At 47.4% G+C, this 13574-nt stretch overlaps 6 protein-coding genes across 10 annotated transcripts; 3 read left to right on the top strand and 3 right to left on the bottom strand.

Moving 5' to 3' along the window:
• Positions 1 to 842: 842 nt before the first annotated feature.
• Positions 843 to 2501, bottom strand: LOC112351616 (U1 small nuclear ribonucleoprotein C-like). The gene is made up of 5 exons (XM_024689806.1): positions 2388 to 2501; positions 2281 to 2323; positions 2186 to 2227; positions 1582 to 1801; positions 843 to 1408 (listed from the first exon to the last, which is right to left on the bottom strand). Exons 1-5 carry the CDS (start codon positions 2393 to 2395, stop codon positions 1041 to 1043), a joined length of 681 nt encoding a protein of 226 aa, XP_024545574.1. The 5' UTR covers positions 2396 to 2501; the 3' UTR covers positions 843 to 1040.
• Positions 2502 to 2513: 12 nt separating this feature from the next.
• LOC9644994 (double-stranded RNA-binding protein 5) lies at positions 2514 to 4855 on the bottom strand. The gene is made up of 4 exons (XM_024689802.1): positions 4430 to 4855; positions 3964 to 4211; positions 3682 to 3901; positions 2514 to 3622 (listed from the first exon to the last, which is right to left on the bottom strand). Exons 2-4 carry the CDS (start codon positions 4207 to 4209, stop codon positions 2778 to 2780), a joined length of 1311 nt encoding a protein of 436 aa, XP_024545570.1. The 5' UTR covers positions 4210 to 4211; positions 4430 to 4855; the 3' UTR covers positions 2514 to 2777.
• A 188-nt stretch (positions 4856 to 5043) lies between these two features.
• Positions 5044 to 7869, top strand: LOC9644993 (heterogeneous nuclear ribonucleoprotein H3). Of its 4 annotated transcripts, none has more exons than XM_024689800.1 (14): positions 5044 to 5205; positions 5252 to 5309; positions 5533 to 5604; positions 5797 to 5921; positions 5974 to 6046; positions 6094 to 6151; positions 6201 to 6340; positions 6401 to 6500; positions 6567 to 6638; positions 6710 to 6820; positions 6875 to 7215; positions 7290 to 7374; positions 7444 to 7644; positions 7703 to 7869. In XM_024689800.1, exons 3-14 carry the CDS (start codon positions 5555 to 5557, stop codon positions 7706 to 7708), a joined length of 1362 nt encoding a protein of 453 aa, XP_024545568.1. In that variant the 5' UTR covers positions 5044 to 5205; positions 5252 to 5309; positions 5533 to 5554; the 3' UTR covers positions 7709 to 7869. The 4 variants fall into 4 exon arrangements, with proteins under 4 accessions (XP_024545568.1, XP_024545566.1, XP_024545567.1 ...); XM_024689798.1 differs by having other exon boundaries at positions 5689 to 5921; XM_024689799.1 differs by having other exon boundaries at positions 5252 to 5604.
• An 819-nt stretch (positions 7870 to 8688) lies between these two features.
• LOC9644766 lies at positions 8689 to 10389 on the top strand. Its single transcript, XM_024689811.1, has 9 exons — positions 8689 to 8841; positions 8889 to 9094; positions 9243 to 9400; positions 9465 to 9541; positions 9599 to 9689; positions 9744 to 9811; positions 9864 to 9949; positions 10006 to 10129; positions 10186 to 10389. The coding sequence occupies exons 1-9, from the start codon at positions 8715 to 8717 to the stop codon at positions 10299 to 10301; spliced, it is 1053 nt and encodes a 350-aa protein (XP_024545579.1). The 5' UTR covers positions 8689 to 8714; the 3' UTR covers positions 10302 to 10389.
• An 83-nt stretch (positions 10390 to 10472) lies between these two features.
• LOC112351617 lies at positions 10473 to 11888 on the top strand. Of its 2 annotated transcripts, XM_024689813.1 has the most exons (6): positions 10473 to 10518; positions 10592 to 10882; positions 10943 to 10974; positions 11041 to 11078; positions 11146 to 11545; positions 11781 to 11888. In XM_024689813.1, exons 1-5 carry the CDS (start codon positions 10474 to 10476, stop codon positions 11535 to 11537), a joined length of 798 nt encoding a protein of 265 aa, XP_024545581.1. In that variant the 5' UTR covers position 10473; the 3' UTR covers positions 11538 to 11545; positions 11781 to 11888. The 2 variants fall into 2 exon arrangements, with proteins under 2 accessions (XP_024545581.1, XP_024545580.1); XM_024689812.1 differs by lacking the exon at positions 11781 to 11888 and having other exon boundaries at positions 11146 to 11698.
• On the bottom strand, positions 11591 to 13539 carry LOC9644765. Its single transcript, XM_002984588.2, has 4 exons — positions 12479 to 13539; positions 12176 to 12213; positions 12049 to 12113; positions 11591 to 11977 (listed from the first exon to the last, which is right to left on the bottom strand). Exons 1-4 carry the CDS (start codon positions 13157 to 13159, stop codon positions 11655 to 11657), a joined length of 1107 nt encoding a protein of 368 aa, XP_002984634.1. The 5' UTR covers positions 13160 to 13539; the 3' UTR covers positions 11591 to 11654.
• Positions 13540 to 13574: the final 35 nt, after the last annotated feature.

The raw sequence follows: 13574 nt of genomic DNA, 5'->3' as shown, positions 1-13574 counted from the left end.
ACGGTTTAACCCTTTCACCGCTTTTTACCACGCGGAGGTAAAGCAAAAATGATAAAGTAATGCCCAGGAAGAAACAAAGCTACCTCGCTCTCTTTGGGACACTGCCCCCGCCGCGCACGTCCGCACGTAGTCCACGTGTCGTACTTCTATTGATTGATTAACTTATGTACTTTTTATATACATACAATGGCCATAGTATGAGTTCATGACATGTCATGTCATGCTGTTCATTCATCTTCTGATTCAGGTCAGCCTTTAGTGACTTGCTTTTCATGGTGGAGTAATGATAATAGATTAAGTAAGTAAAGATTTTCTATCGATTTTATAGTTGTTTCTGGGATATGATTTAAGATCTGGAAGTAAATTATAGTTTTCAATGATAACACCTCAGATTATGTCATGCACAAAGTAGAATTATCTATCTATTTACTCTTCTTGAAACACGAAACTGATGATGAAAAAAAATGCAAGTGTTTTTGTGAGTTGTTGAAAACTGAAGACTTTTGAAAGACAATGATTTCAGATTAAAGTATGAATCCATCGAATGGGTCATAAAATAAAAACATGATGGCCATGACATTAACCCCATGATGCATCTCCAGGAATCTTCTTATAAATATTCTGTCCGTAGGACACGTGGACAACGCGGGCGGCGCGATCTTTAACCGGACGAAAAGTGCTCGTGTTTTGCGAATTGCACACCACTCTATCGCCTCCATACGCGTTTTGAGCACATAGCCAGTTGCCACACGTACAGATGGCTGCCTCTCGCGCCCAGGTAATCTGTCCTTTCCTTCGTCCCTGGCTTGGAAGAACCAAAACAAACGGCGAGCGAAAAAAAATAGAGGAAGAACAACACGTTTTGATTCACGGCTCTCGTCCCACAAATTCATGCCATGTTCGATCTAGCTGCTGCTAAATCGCACCACCACAATAGTATTAAAGCAATAGAAAACGCATTTAAGGGACGAAAAGTAGAGCTGAGAACAAGGAAAAAGAGAACTTCCCTCGGAGAGATCGAGATCGCGGAACTTGGTTTGTCAATCTCCGCTGCCTGGAGGAGGTTGAGAGTAACCATAGCCAGAGGACATACCTGGTCGAGGAGGAGGAGGCTGCGAACCATAGCCGGGACCCGGTGGTGGCTGTGAATAACCACCGTAGCCACCATAGCCACCACCACCACCACCACCACCACCGCCGCCGCCGCCGCCGGATTGACCAGGTACCACTGGCTGCTGGGAGTAGCCACCACCGGAAGAAGGCATACCGTTTGGAGCTGTGGAACCGGGTGGTGGTCGACCTGGAGCACCCGGTGGTGTCATTGGAGGTCTGTAAACGCCGTTTGGTTGCGTGTTGCCAGGAACTGGTGCTACGGGGGGCCGGAATCCACCGGGGCCAGGAGGATAGCCTGCGAAAAAAAGGCACAAAGAAAAAGAAAAAAACGCTTGCATGTCAGTCAAATGCTTCCGCAGAAAAGACTAGAGGGACTGTAAAGACTTGCAGACTCTGGCTGTGAATAAACAAACAAAGACGAGACAAGAGAAAAGCGGAATTGGAATGAATGGAGAAGTTTTCGCTCACCTCCACCTGGTGCACCAGGATGCATCACTGGAGGACGCATTGGTTGTATCATTGGTGCCGGAGACGAGCCCGGCAGTCCCATGCCTGGCCGTGAGAGCACTGGCACCATCTGCTTGAATCCCTGGAACGCGGCCATGTGTTGGTGCTCCTTGACTTTCTGGTCGATGATGCTTTGGGTCTGTTGCTCCTCGAACTGTTGGTAGTAAGCTCTGACGTTCGCCTGGAAAGACAAGATAAAAAAAAACGTCAAGCTTGAGAACTATAAAAACTAGCAGAAAGCAATAAAAAACTGAAACGAAAACGCAAGAACACACTACCACGAAACCGAACATGAACAAGAACACACTAAAATGAAATCGAACATCAAAATTCATCACAAAAACGGATCCAGAACTAAAAAGATCACAGAATGAAGAAAACGAAAACTAGAAAGGAGTGGAACTAAAACATTATAAGAATTGAGTGAACGCAAGATAGAAAAAAAAGCAAACAAAAGATAGAAAAAAAAGCATTTAAATCCTAGAAAGGAGTGGAACTAAAAAACACTATAAGCACTGAAAGATAGAAAGGACGTCATTCCTCTACAAATTTTGATAATCCTTACCTTGTGTTTGTACCCCGCATTGTGTTGCTTCCTCACCGACGGCTGCACACAAAATGTAGGTCAGCAAGAAAGAAGAACAAGCTCTCCAGCCTTACCGAGTCGTGCGTGAGATACGTATCACAGTAATCGCAGTAGTATCTATCACACGGAGCAAATCGATCGAATCCATCTCGGAACTGGAAAGAACAGGCGCCGATCTTACCTAGGCATGGCGCGATTGGCAGCGCAGCGCAGCGCAGGGAGCGAGCCGCGAGACACCGGCGATCGTCGTGAGCGAGAGCGCTTCCAAAAACCCTAGAAACGTTTTTAATTGCCCTAGCGCAAGGCCTTTGAAAATTTTCCCATAATTTATATAATGAATGCAAATCAAGGAAAAAAAAAAGAGAAAAAAAGAAGACAAAAACACCAACCTCATTCTCCATCCAAGTCGTCCTCGTTTAAGATATAGCTTCGTTCGTCCTTCCAGCCTCTTTGATCCTCTTCCTCAATCCCAGAGTTCCTCTGTTCTTCCTCCTCTTCCACTGCTTCTTTGGTCTCCTTCGTCTTCGTCGCATTGATCGATCGATCGCCATCTTCGTTGCCTTTGTCCATCTCACAAACTCAGCTGGCTCAGCACTTGACGAGTAGCCGCTTCACCATCGTTGGAATCACTCTCGTTCTCGACTCGCGGCTCGGGACGCCGAGGAGGCGGCGCGGCACTCACAGCCACCACCGAGCGAATCCTCACAGGCTGAGCCATTCCATAGCCGGCACGGTAAGGCGGCCCCGGCATGCCGTCGAATCCTGAAGAAGCCGGAGAAGACATCCCCCACCACGGCGAACGAGAGTGAGACGACGATGGATTCGACCACATTGAGCTGAAGCTGGAGCTGCTCGCCTCCGAGTCTCTAAGCTCCCTGCGATCATCCTGTTTGCTTTCGCTGCTGCCGCCTCTAAGCCATTCGTCCTCGTCCCTCTGGTGCTCTTCCAGAGGCACACTTATGTCATGTCTGTCCCTGCGAATGACCGTAGGAATGCTTCGCAGCTGCGTTGGGATCACCCTTGGCATGTTTCCTGCCATGCTCCGGCTGGGAACGATGCCAGGAACGTCACGAGAAGTCCCTGCCCCTGGTGGCATTCGTCGCGGTATGGAGCGGTACGAGTGACCATTCCCAAGAACCATGCCGTTGCTGTGGTGTTGAGAGCTGTGCATAAACCTGTGAGACTGGGACGTCTCCGAGTTGGCGTCGAGGAGCCAACTCCCGGGATGATACTGCCCGCTGTGACCACCTCCCGGTAGCAATCTCGTCCTCGATGGCGTCGACTGCTGGGCGAGCAGCACGCTCCTCTCGTCTTTGCCGTGAGCTCTAGCTAATGCACGCGCTACAAAATTCTGCTCCTGTTCTTCGGTCACTTCCGACTCCAATAAAGTTGCTGACGTTCCACCTTGCTTCGCGTCTGTGAAAAACAAATACTCTCAATCATCAAACACGCGTTCTCGACATCAAAGAACTTACATTGTTTGAGAGAGCTCCATGCGGTCATGGCCGCGTTCTTCTCTGCTTGCTTTTTCGTTTTCGCAGCTTCTCCAGTAAAAATCATACCCCCTACCCCCACTGTGCAAGTAAAAACCGGCAAGTGCCCGGGCCCCGAGCGCACCGTGGTGTAAATAGGCAATGGAACACCAGCCCTCTGGGCAGTCTCTTGCAGGAGATTCTTGTATACTCCAGTCTCATCCTAAAAAACAAAAGCACAAATAGTATTAAGATCTCACAACACCGACAAAATCATTCTTTTACCAGAATCCTCGCAGCCAACGATTGTGGAGGCCCTCGCCGAGATAGAGTATTGAGAGCAACCTCAGCAGCAGCATGCTCGGCATGCCGCAGTGTGCTGAAGTATGTTGGGCTCTCAAAAACCTCCCCGTTGAAATTCACAGTGGCCTTAAATCGAGGGGCATGGTCGGGGCCCTCTCTTATACACGAATACGCAGGAAGATTGAAGCAGCTCCTCTGAGCAAGCTCTTGGAGCTGATTCTTAAACATACCTACAAGAACAAAAGAGAGAAAAAAAAAACAGGATTTAGAACAGCAACAGCAGCAAAAATGGAATGCAACAAGCAAGCAAAGGACTCCAACCTTGCATCACGATCTCACAAAAAACTCACACAATGAATGCCGCAAATGCAATCGATTCTCCAAAACCCCCAAAAGTGCGCCATAGCGCAATCAACGAGAAAAGCAAGAAGAAAGGAGAATAGCTCACCTTCTGGAAAAGAACCCACCGCACCGGCCGGTGCAATGACGCGCTCTACCGCATGCCCCGTCCTGCCGCGAGCAATGGCGAAAGCGGCGAGAAATCTCACCCTAGCTCCAAGCGTACCATCTGTGACGCCGCGCCGCCGCACCTAATGCCGCGATCCAGAGCCGGGAGCGCCGGCCGGATTGGAGAGCCGATGAATGCAGCGGCGCCGTTAAGGCGGCGGCGCCGCCGTTGCTGCCGCGAGAGCTCCTGCCGACGAGCGCCAATCGATTCGATGCCTGCTCGAGCTCCCCGAGCTCGCCGCGCCGCCGCCGTCCTCCTAGGAAACGCGAAAGAAAGAGGAAGAAACAAGGGTTTGTTGCCTGTGATGGTTTGGCTATGGCGTTTTGTGTTGCCGCATTCTTACTGTAGTCAATACCGAGGGAGAGGTCAAATTGAAGAAGAGAGATGAAATTTGAGTTATGACCCCCGCCACGCGGGCAAAATAGCATCTGCGCAACGGACGTACACATTTCACCCACGTGGCACTATTTCTCGTTATTGCGAAACCCTAAAGAAGACTATATCTGGGGTTCTCGTCCACGTGGCGAGTCCCGACATTGTCCGAGAATATTCTTTGGTGGTATTTTCTTCCCGTCCGGGGGATTTGGAGGATGATCGTCGCCGCCAGCGCCGCGCGCCAGTGTCAGTTTCCAGCGCCGAGCTCGAGCTGGATCGATCGGATCGCCGGCGCTGCCGCATTGCGTCGCTAGAATCTCCTCCCTGCGGCGAATTTTGCGGTTAGGGTTTTTCCATCCCCGCGTTTTCTCATTGCTGCTGCTCCAGGGATTTCTCTCTCGCTGTGCGCCCTGGGCGACGAGCGCGGGCGATCGATCGATTGAAGGTTACTTTGAGATTGCTTGAATTTTTTTCCTGGCATATTTCTTTCTTTCGATTGTTTTTTCCCATCTCTTTCTTTTTGTCTCTCTCGCTCCTTTATTTTATTTTATTTTCTCTCTTTCGTTCTTTCACGTAAGAAGTTAAGGAAGAACTATGGGCCTGGGCTCCCGAAAGAAGAATTCCTGGGTGATGCTGCTGCCTCTCTCTTGACATGCATTTAACTGCAGCACATTGGTTTGGATTTGGACCATGGCGGGATTAGGAGGGCTGGTGGGAGGAAGTGCTCTCGATGATGAATTGTGAGTGCTACTTGTGTTGATTGCTCCACTGCTACTTGCGCTGCTGCTACTACTGAGCTCTTTGCTTGCTCTTTCTGCTCAAAGAACTTATGATCGTGGAACCGGGAAATGGAGGAGATTTTTAACTTTGTTTTTACTTTCTCCGGTAAACAAACACTCTGAGGCCTCACCCGTGAAACTTGCGTGTGTCAGGAAGCGAAGCAATGTTGTTCGACTCCGAGGACTTCCTTTCAGTGCCACGGAGGTTGATATTAAAGAGTTTTTTCGGGGTCTGGACCTCGGGCCTGATGGAATCGTTATCTGTGTCAACTTTCAAGGTAACAAACACCCAAGCTTGCTTTGTTTGTTTGCTAAGTTTTGGTTGCTCAGGGAGGTCCACTGGCCAAGCTTATGTCCAGTTTGCAACCGCTGAGCTGGCTAATAAATCCCTCGAAAGAAACAGGTTTGTGATTTGTGTCACCCCGATATCAAATAAGATCTTTGACGCAGGCAACACATTGGAAGCCGCTACATAGAAGTTTTCAAGGGCCATCCAGCAGACATGCAGGTTTTTTGCTCTCGAAATGGCGAATTCTTAGCTAATGTTTGTTCAACAGGGAGCTATGAGAATGGCCGGCCGAGGGAGTTCCGGCGCCTATGGAGCAGCAGGCTTGCAAGGGACTGGGATTCCTGGCATGGCTGGTAATCCCGACATGCGTTTCACGGGGGTTGTGCGCATGAGAGGAATGCCTTACAGGTGAGTTGAGCAGTAACAATTCTCCCTGCTTGTCCTCACGTTTATTCTTGCTGGTTTCAGCTGCACATCGGCCGATATCATGGCCTTCTTTAAGGGAATGCAAGTTGCTCCGGATGGGATTTTCCTGTGTACACATGCTGATGGCCGACCAACTGGTGAAGTGAGCCTTTTTGGACCTACCGTTTAATGGCTCTTAGTTTTTTCTCTTCAAATCTGGCCACTACAGGCATTTGTGGAGTTTATTAACGAAGAAACAGCCGCTCGAGCGATGCAGCTCCACAGAGAGCCGATGGGCTCGGTAAGTTTGTTTTCCGGTTATCGTTTTACGTTTTTCTTTATCGCCTTTTGACGCCTTCGTGTCCATTTCAGCGTTATGTGGAGCTTTTCAAAAGTACAAAAGGGGAGATGATGACTTCAGTTCAACAAAAGCTGTGGTTCGCTGGTGTTGGTAACATGTCACCAGTTGGATCTCTCGGCCAAGTAAGTTGAGTCTTGTTTTTCTGAAAGAAAAAACTAATTTTTCTGTGGTCTTAGATTCCTGGTATGTTGGGAGGATATGGAATGCAAGGAGTAGGGGCTTTAAACTTAGGAGCAGTACAATCGCCGGGGCCTGGAGCTATAGGAGACATTTCGGAGGACGTGTGCATTAAGATGCGGGGTCTTCCATACAATTCCGGACCCAGAGAGATTACGGAGTTTTTCCAAGGCTACAGGATCGTCCCAAATGGAATCTACGTCGTGATTGGAGCTACAGACCGTCCGACGGGGGAGGCGTTTGTGGAGTTTATCTCTTCCAAGGAGGCACAGCGGGCCATGGAACGCCACCGCAACAACATTGGCTCCCGCTACATCGAGCTTTTCCGAGCCACCAAGAGGTAAGTTTCAAACTTTTTAAAGTGTTTCTTCTTCGAAGTTGTATTCTTTGGAACTCTCTCTGTCTCTGTTGCAGTGAAATGATCGTGGCCACAGGAGGACTGCCGTTTAGCATGGGCCAGCTTGACCCGGCTTTGCAGCTTCTGCTTCTCCAGCAACAGGTACTTTGTTAAGCAGTTCTAGTGTCTTTTTCATACTTTTCCTATGCTAAACTTGTGATGAACGCGTAGGCTGCCGCTGGAGCATTTGGCATGGCGGGATTGCTGGGAGCTCAAGGCGCTGGCGCATGGACAGACATCCAGAATGTTGCTGCTGCGGCTGCGAGCTTCTACCAGAGGCAAGCAGGATTAACAGGATCAACTGCCGCTGGGCTGGCGTTGGATCCATCGGTTGCGGCCACCAAGCTGAGAAGCATACCTTATCGAACTTCCGTAAGTGTTCTTCTAGATGCTTGATTGCATTTGGGATTAATGGATGATGGAAATGCAGACCTGATGGAAGAAGAACCGTGATGATGACGAAAAGATATATGAAGATTATTTTATGTGCATATTAGAACTCAAATAGAATGAATTTGGTAATTGTTTGAAGTGCCAGCTTAAAAGATCTGCTTTCCATGGAGATCATACATTAAAGATTATTGATGTTGATATTGATATTATGAATTTATGTAAGTTAAATAATATATAATTATTTAATTAATTGTTAGTAGTTTTAATGTTTATTATTTTTCAAATGACTTTCTCAAAGATTGCAGTTTATATATTATCCTAAATTTGAATCATGTTTATTTGTGTGAATTAAAATTTTTGTTTTTACAACTCAAGAAATTCCTATTATTTAAGTTAATAGTGATCATTTTTAATGCATATGATAGTAAATATCACTTTCAAACTCTAATGAAAAATAATATAAAATATGAAATAAATTAAATAAAAACTTTAATAGCAATAAAATAATATAAATTTTAAACAAATGTATTTAAGATTATTATAGATTTTAGTCATAATCTTTATTATTAAATGTGATTTTAAAAGAATGTTGAAACATAGTAAAATATATATTTATTATATTAAAATTTTTCAACAAAAACACTTTAACTTTTTTTATAAATTAATCATTAATAACCACCATGTATATATATATATATATATAAGTTAAAACTTTATATTCTCCCATGAAGTAAAAAAACATCCATTTAACGTTTATGCTAAAGGGTTTTGATGGAATTAAAATTTATTGAAATTTGAAAAGTATTTTAATCAGTATTTTAAATTTAATATTATATTATTTAACATTAATAATATTAGTGCCATAGATTTAGAAGCAGATGTTAAATTGCATTTTTAAAAAAAAAATTGAATAAACTGTAATTTAATGGAAAACTATTCTCTCACAGAATTTTGTTTAAAATATAAACTTTAGGTTTTACTAAAACTCTTAGGTTTAACATTTCTAGAGGGTTAGGGTTTTGATTTAAAATATTTCTCGTGATCCAGCCATGGATGACTGCCCGCGCCTCGTCTCGTATTTCTGCGCGGAGCTCCGGGGATTTTGCTCGCGTCTGGAGACGCAATGCACAAGCCTGCACACCAGCATTGGCCGAGTAACAGCGCTGGAAGAATCTGGTAAGCAATCTCTCCTGGACGCTTTCTCTAGGTTCTTCTTCGTCCAGGAGCCGCTGCTAGGTTTGTGGATCAGCTCAACGACAGGGTTCTATCGGTGACTGCTCGACTAGAAACTCTCAAGGCAGTGACAATGGGCACTATTTCTTTCCACGAGCTACTCGGCCATTGCAACGAGGTGTACAAGAAAAACGAGGACACCAATCGCCTGCTAGAGATGGAGCTTGAACGGCATGGCTACAAGCAATCGCAAGAGGTATGCTTTCTCTTTTGCCTTCTTGAGTTCTTGTGGTGTTTTTTTATTCCTTGTGAGTATGCTTTGATAGACAGAAGGAGCTGCTCGATTGCTTAGATTTTCCTAGTTTTCTACGAGTTTTCAACTTGTTGCCTTGAATTTTTCCCAGGCTGTCACAGAAGTAACTGTTCAAGGTGATGACTTCTCTCTTGCGGAAGAAAGCTACGAAGCCAAAGCCAGGCAAGATATCAAGGAGGCTTATCTAGAGGTCCAAAGAGAAGGAGTGTCTGCCACGCTTGACAAAAGGCGTGATCACACTGGTTCTTCGTATCCAAACCAAAAAAAAAAAGGACTGGCTCTTCTGTGTAAGTTGATCTTAACTAGAGTGCAGGTATCTGGAGTCCCTTAGCTTGAAGGATCTCGGTTTATCAGCGTCCAGTCTTGCTGCTCTCTCCGTCCCTGACGCAGGTATATCGTCAAGTATTTTGATTCTTGTTTCTACCACTGATACACTTCATGATGCAGATACTGCTCACATTGTTGACTCGGATTCGGCTGTACACCACTTAGTAACAGAACCATCTAAAGAACAAGTCTCTCGAAACAGTTCTTCTAGGTACTTTTACTGTTCATTGCGAATGAGATCAATTTTATATCTTTTGTTTTGAAGGAGCCTACGAGAGCTTGAGCTCGGCTCTGCCGATGATCTTGTCGATAAGCGGCCGCTTAACTGTAACGGTACGTTAGTTTCTCCGTAACAACATTTTTTTCTATCTAATCTTTTGTACAGGGTCGAGTACTGGCCTTCTGGAGCCTGTGGCCTCTGAAGAATTTAACGCTGCGCCATCGTGGCTCAAGTGGCAGGTCTCCATAGAGGTAATGTGCTATTAGTTTTCAGCTGGCATTATCTTGAAGTGTTCTTTTCTGTTCAGCTACTCAATGAGTTTGTTTCTAAGCTGAACAATCTGTTCTCCCTAAAGACTGACAGCCTATGTGGGAAGCCCACAGATGACGTAAAAGCGCTGAAACCAGATGATCTGTTGTCTCTGGCGTACGGTAAGCTTAAGCCTCGGCAGTTCTCATTTGGATGATCGTGGGTTTAACTTATGCAGAACCGCAAATCCAGAAGGCATGCCTCCTGATACTCGTGAAGCTTCAAAAACTGGAGACGGGCTTCCACGATGGCGTGACTACGTATTCGGTGCGCAAACGCGTGACGAAGGTTTGAAGTGGTTCTTCTGTCGTACCAGTACGGTTATTGCCTTGAGCGCGCCAAGAAGAATTGACATATACATTAGCTTTACAGTTATATGCCCAAGTGCTGCTGATTATCTTATCAGACTAGTCGTTCTCGTTCATTCTCTTTGCTTAAAGGCGGCTCAGAACGGGCAATTGTGGTAATGGGCTCTCTGCTATCGTCGCTGCTGAGGCAAAAAGAAGCAGAGGTAAGGTGTAGAGCTGTTTCTTGGTACACTTTTTCTTGGTTTCTCACAACAGGGTTGTTTCGAACTTTTGTAGGTAGTGGAAGGAGGTGATGGGCCCGAGATGCAAATTTGTCCGCTCGTCAAAGAGCGAGGGAATAGTAGGCAGCGGAAAGATGAATGTGTTGTGACAAAGAACTCGGACGAGGGCCGGAACAAAGATCCGGCAGACGGGAACTCCAGTAAGCTTGAACACTGCGTAGAAAGATCCTCGTCAAGCGACAACAGACGTAGGAGCCCCCGCCTTCTCATACGCCCTCTCGGACTTGAAGAGCAACGCAATCGAAGTTTTCCAATGGCTCAAATCGCCACCGAGGCAAGTCTACTCGTAAGTACTTTCGAATCTCGAGGATCAAACGAATCCTTACGCTCCGCTTATCCGCTGCAGGATAAAATTGCGGAGGCCGAGGATCGAAGGAGGTACGGACCCGGGGTCGAAATCAGTGCAGACTACCAAACTTAACTTGTGTGCTCCATCTTTTCCAGGAATGGAGAAAGTCGGGATGCAAGCGCCACCATAGAAGGTACTTTTGGTTGCTTCGGGCTCGCTATGCTTCAACAAACTCAAAACCCGTCCTTTGCTTTTTGTAGACAGCTCCACCTCCAGCTCGCTTGCACATGCGCTTTATACAATGGTCTCTGAAGCTGGAGATACGGGCTTAACAGTCCGTGAGGCAGGAAGGAAGGTGTTACAGCAGGGGCTATTGAAACTCTTTGAGCCCGAGGACGTCCCACTTTCGGTGCAAGTTGCAAGAGCTATGCGAAAGAACGCCTATTTCATAGAAGCTGGCGGGAGGTTTATTTTATGGAGCACGTTCCTGAGGAGGGAATGCAGAACAGCTGCGCTGAGACGGAGGCCCATGGCAGCGTCCGCTTGCAATCCTAACGACATGCAGAATCCAGCACCAAGCAAGACGAGGAAAGGCACGCCTCTCAAGGCGGAGATGAGGTGTCGGAAGCGGAGGAGGAGCAACCAGCACTGAAAAACCGGGTACTGTGAAACTGCTCCAAGCTCCTCTTTCCGCTTGAGTGCTTGTTTTCCCTCAGGCTTTTTGTTTGAGTGACTTCCAAGTCATGCCTTGTCATGACTCTCTCGACTCTCAGATCGACATGAGTGATCGAGCTTTCACGGGTTTCCTCTTCACTCGGCTGCGTCTCCTTGTTGCTTCCTGAGCTGTCGCTGCGTTCCTAAGCTTTCGCTGATTGGTTTCTCGGAATTTGTCCAGGTGATAGTCGCAGAGCGAGTAGTCGGGCTGAGTCGTGCGGTGGCACCTCCATCCTTTGCCGTCCATTCGCCGGCACTGGCTACCTTCGTTCGCCTCTCCGTCGTCCTCCAGCTCTTGTAGGTTCCTCAAGCTAGCGCTTCTACTCCTCGGCCTCCTGGTACTTCTTCTCTGCTCTATTAGTGCTCCACTAACCACCACTGTGAAAGAAAAGAAGAATTCAGCAGGATATCGATCGACAAAAACTAAAGGCAAAGTCGTTTCCACTCACCGGTGTCGGTATCTCCTGCTACCGCTGCTGCTGCTGCTGCTTCCTTCTGCAGTGGTGGTGCTTCCCTGCAATTACAATTGCGACCATCAGCTCGGCAACGAAAGAACCTGAAGAAGTTACAACGTACCTCGGAGGCGATGAAACGTCGATAAGATCCGAAGTTACCTGCAGGCCACAGAAATGGAGAAAAGGCAAAGAGAAAAGAATTGGTGTCAGCAAACAATGGCTCGCTTGGGAAAGAAAGGAATTGGGTTGAATGGTTTGGTGGAGCTCCAGGAGACAATTAGGTGGAGAAGCAACTTAGAGCAGCAGCAAGCTCAGGAAAGAAAGTATACCAGGAATTGGATCAGCGCGGGGGCATTCCAGGGACATGAGGCACAGACACAGAAGAAGGAAAGAAGGAAAGAAACGATTTTTCTCTACAAGTTACCTTCACTGACTTGGGACTTGAGTCGTCATCGTCGAGCTCGCCGCCGCCGTGATCTCGGAGGAGCTGCTGTTGCTGCTGCTGCATGCAAGCCATCTCTGGGGCGAGTTGGAGTTGCCGCTGCTCGAGGCCCGGACGAGGAGGAGGAGGAGGCGGCGGAGGACAAACAAAGCTGGGACTAGCCGCACTGCAGCTCCGGGGCTTTGTCCTCTTTGGCCTGGTGGGGAGCGAGACCGCCGGAGTCATGGGCGACGAGAGATCCGGGAACTGCTGCAACGAGCTCGACTGCAGCAGCACCATAGCGGCGGCGTCGTCTTGGTTCTTGCTGCTCGTCCGAATGCTGCTACAAACCTCGGCAACCAAGCCCCGGCCTTTTCCTTCCACCGCTGCTACCGCTGCTGCTGCTGCTACCTTATCCCCGACTTCCTCCTCGACTGCTACAAGCCCTACAAGCGCTGGAGCTCTCGCCGGGACCGCTCCTCGATTTCCAGGCAAGGATTTCTCTCCTTGTTCTTCTTCTTCTTTCTCATCTTTGCATCCAGGAAAGTTACCAGGAGCTAGAGCTGCAGTGACCACCGCCGCTGCTGCTGCTGCTGGCTTTGCCGCTGCAGTGATTTGCGACCTCAAGATGGGATTGGCAACTGCAGGAAGATGAACAGCGGACAAGTGCTTCCTTATTCTCATCTTTGCTGCCCTCCTGTTATTTTTCCTCTCACTTTTCTTCTCCTCTTGACTCTTTCTTTTTTTTTTTTGCTCCTGCTAGGTAGCTGCTCACTTAGTCACTGCTCCTCCCACACAAAGCAACAGGCAAACCAGCAGGCAAACCAGGAAAAAAGAAGAAGAGAGAGAGAACTACACCACCAAAACTGGCTGTGAGTGAGAGCCCTCAAATTGCAAAGACAATGGGGTAGGGGGGCACAGCAGGCCCAGCATATCCTTGGAAATGCAAGAAGGTATATGCTCCCTTGCATGACAAGGCATTTCTCCCCCCTCAACCCCCTTTTTTTTCTCCCAGGAAGGAGTAGAGAAAAGAAAATGCTTTTAGAAAAAAATCAGATTAGCCCTTAAAACTACCATCTTAAAAAATTATTGCACTGTA

Source organism: Selaginella moellendorffii, unplaced genomic scaffold (assembly GCF_000143415.4).
Source record: "Selaginella moellendorffii unplaced genomic scaffold, v1.0 SELMOscaffold_63, whole genome shotgun sequence".
In the NCBI taxonomy this organism is placed as follows: Eukaryota; Viridiplantae; Streptophyta; class Lycopodiopsida; order Selaginellales; family Selaginellaceae; genus Selaginella; species Selaginella moellendorffii.
This window is presented reverse-complemented; position numbering and strand designations above follow the sequence as displayed.

Excerpts from the sequence above, each read along its gene's own strand:
- LOC112351616 (XM_024689806.1), bottom strand. Across the intron at positions 1,802-2,185 it reads ATGCGGGGTACAAACACAAG|GCGAACGTCAGAGCTTACTA; the intron begins GTAAGGATTATC and ends TTGTCTTTCCAG. Across the intron at positions 1,409-1,581 it reads TCCTGGTGCACCAGGTGGAG|GCTATCCTCCTGGCCCCGGT; the intron begins GTGAGCGAAAAC and ends TTTTTTTCGCAG.
- LOC9644994 (XM_024689802.1), bottom strand. The coding sequence starts at position 4,209 with ATGTTTAAGAATCAGCTCCAAGAGCTTGCTCAGAGGAGCTGCTTCAAT. Across the intron at positions 3,902-3,963 it reads CGTTGGCTGCGAGGATTCTG|GATGAGACTGGAGTATACAA; the intron begins GTAAAAGAATGA and ends TTTGTTTTTTAG. Across the intron at positions 3,623-3,681 it reads ATGGAGCTCTCTCAAACAAT|ACGCGAAGCAAGGTGGAACG; the intron begins GTAAGTTCTTTG and ends TGTTTTTCACAG.
- LOC9644993 (XM_024689798.1), top strand. The coding sequence starts at position 5,555 with ATGGCGGGATTAGGAGGGCTGGTGGGAGGAAGTGCTCTCGATGATGAA. Across the intron at positions 5,922-5,973 it reads TATCTGTGTCAACTTTCAAG|GGAGGTCCACTGGCCAAGCT; the intron begins GTAACAAACACC and ends TTGGTTGCTCAG. Across the intron at positions 6,152-6,200 it reads GCCATCCAGCAGACATGCAG|GGAGCTATGAGAATGGCCGG; the intron begins GTTTTTTGCTCT and ends TTTGTTCAACAG.
- LOC9644766 (XM_024689811.1), top strand. The coding sequence starts at position 8,715 with ATGGATGACTGCCCGCGCCTCGTCTCGTATTTCTGCGCGGAGCTCCGG. Across the intron at positions 9,095-9,242 it reads GCTACAAGCAATCGCAAGAG|GCTGTCACAGAAGTAACTGT; the intron begins GTATGCTTTCTC and ends AATTTTTCCCAG. Across the intron at positions 9,812-9,863 it reads GCGGCCGCTTAACTGTAACG|GGTCGAGTACTGGCCTTCTG; the intron begins GTACGTTAGTTT and ends TCTTTTGTACAG.
- LOC112351617 (XM_024689813.1), top strand. The coding sequence starts at position 10,474 with ATGGGCTCTCTGCTATCGTCGCTGCTGAGGCAAAAAGAAGCAGAG. Across the intron at positions 10,519-10,591 it reads TGAGGCAAAAAGAAGCAGAG|GTAGTGGAAGGAGGTGATGG; the intron begins GTAAGGTGTAGA and ends GAACTTTTGTAG. Across the intron at positions 10,975-11,040 it reads GAGGCCGAGGATCGAAGGAG|GAATGGAGAAAGTCGGGATG; the intron begins GTACGGACCCGG and ends CATCTTTTCCAG.
- LOC9644765 (XM_002984588.2), bottom strand. The coding sequence starts at position 13,159 with ATGAGAATAAGGAAGCACTTGTCCGCTGTTCATCTTCCTGCAGTTGCC. Across the intron at positions 12,214-12,478 it reads CAAGTCCCAAGTCAGTGAAG|GTAACTTCGGATCTTATCGA; the intron begins GTAACTTGTAGA and ends TGTGGCCTGCAG. Across the intron at positions 11,978-12,048 it reads AGCAGGAGATACCGACACCG|TGGTGGTTAGTGGAGCACTA; the intron begins GTGAGTGGAAAC and ends TTTCTTTCACAG.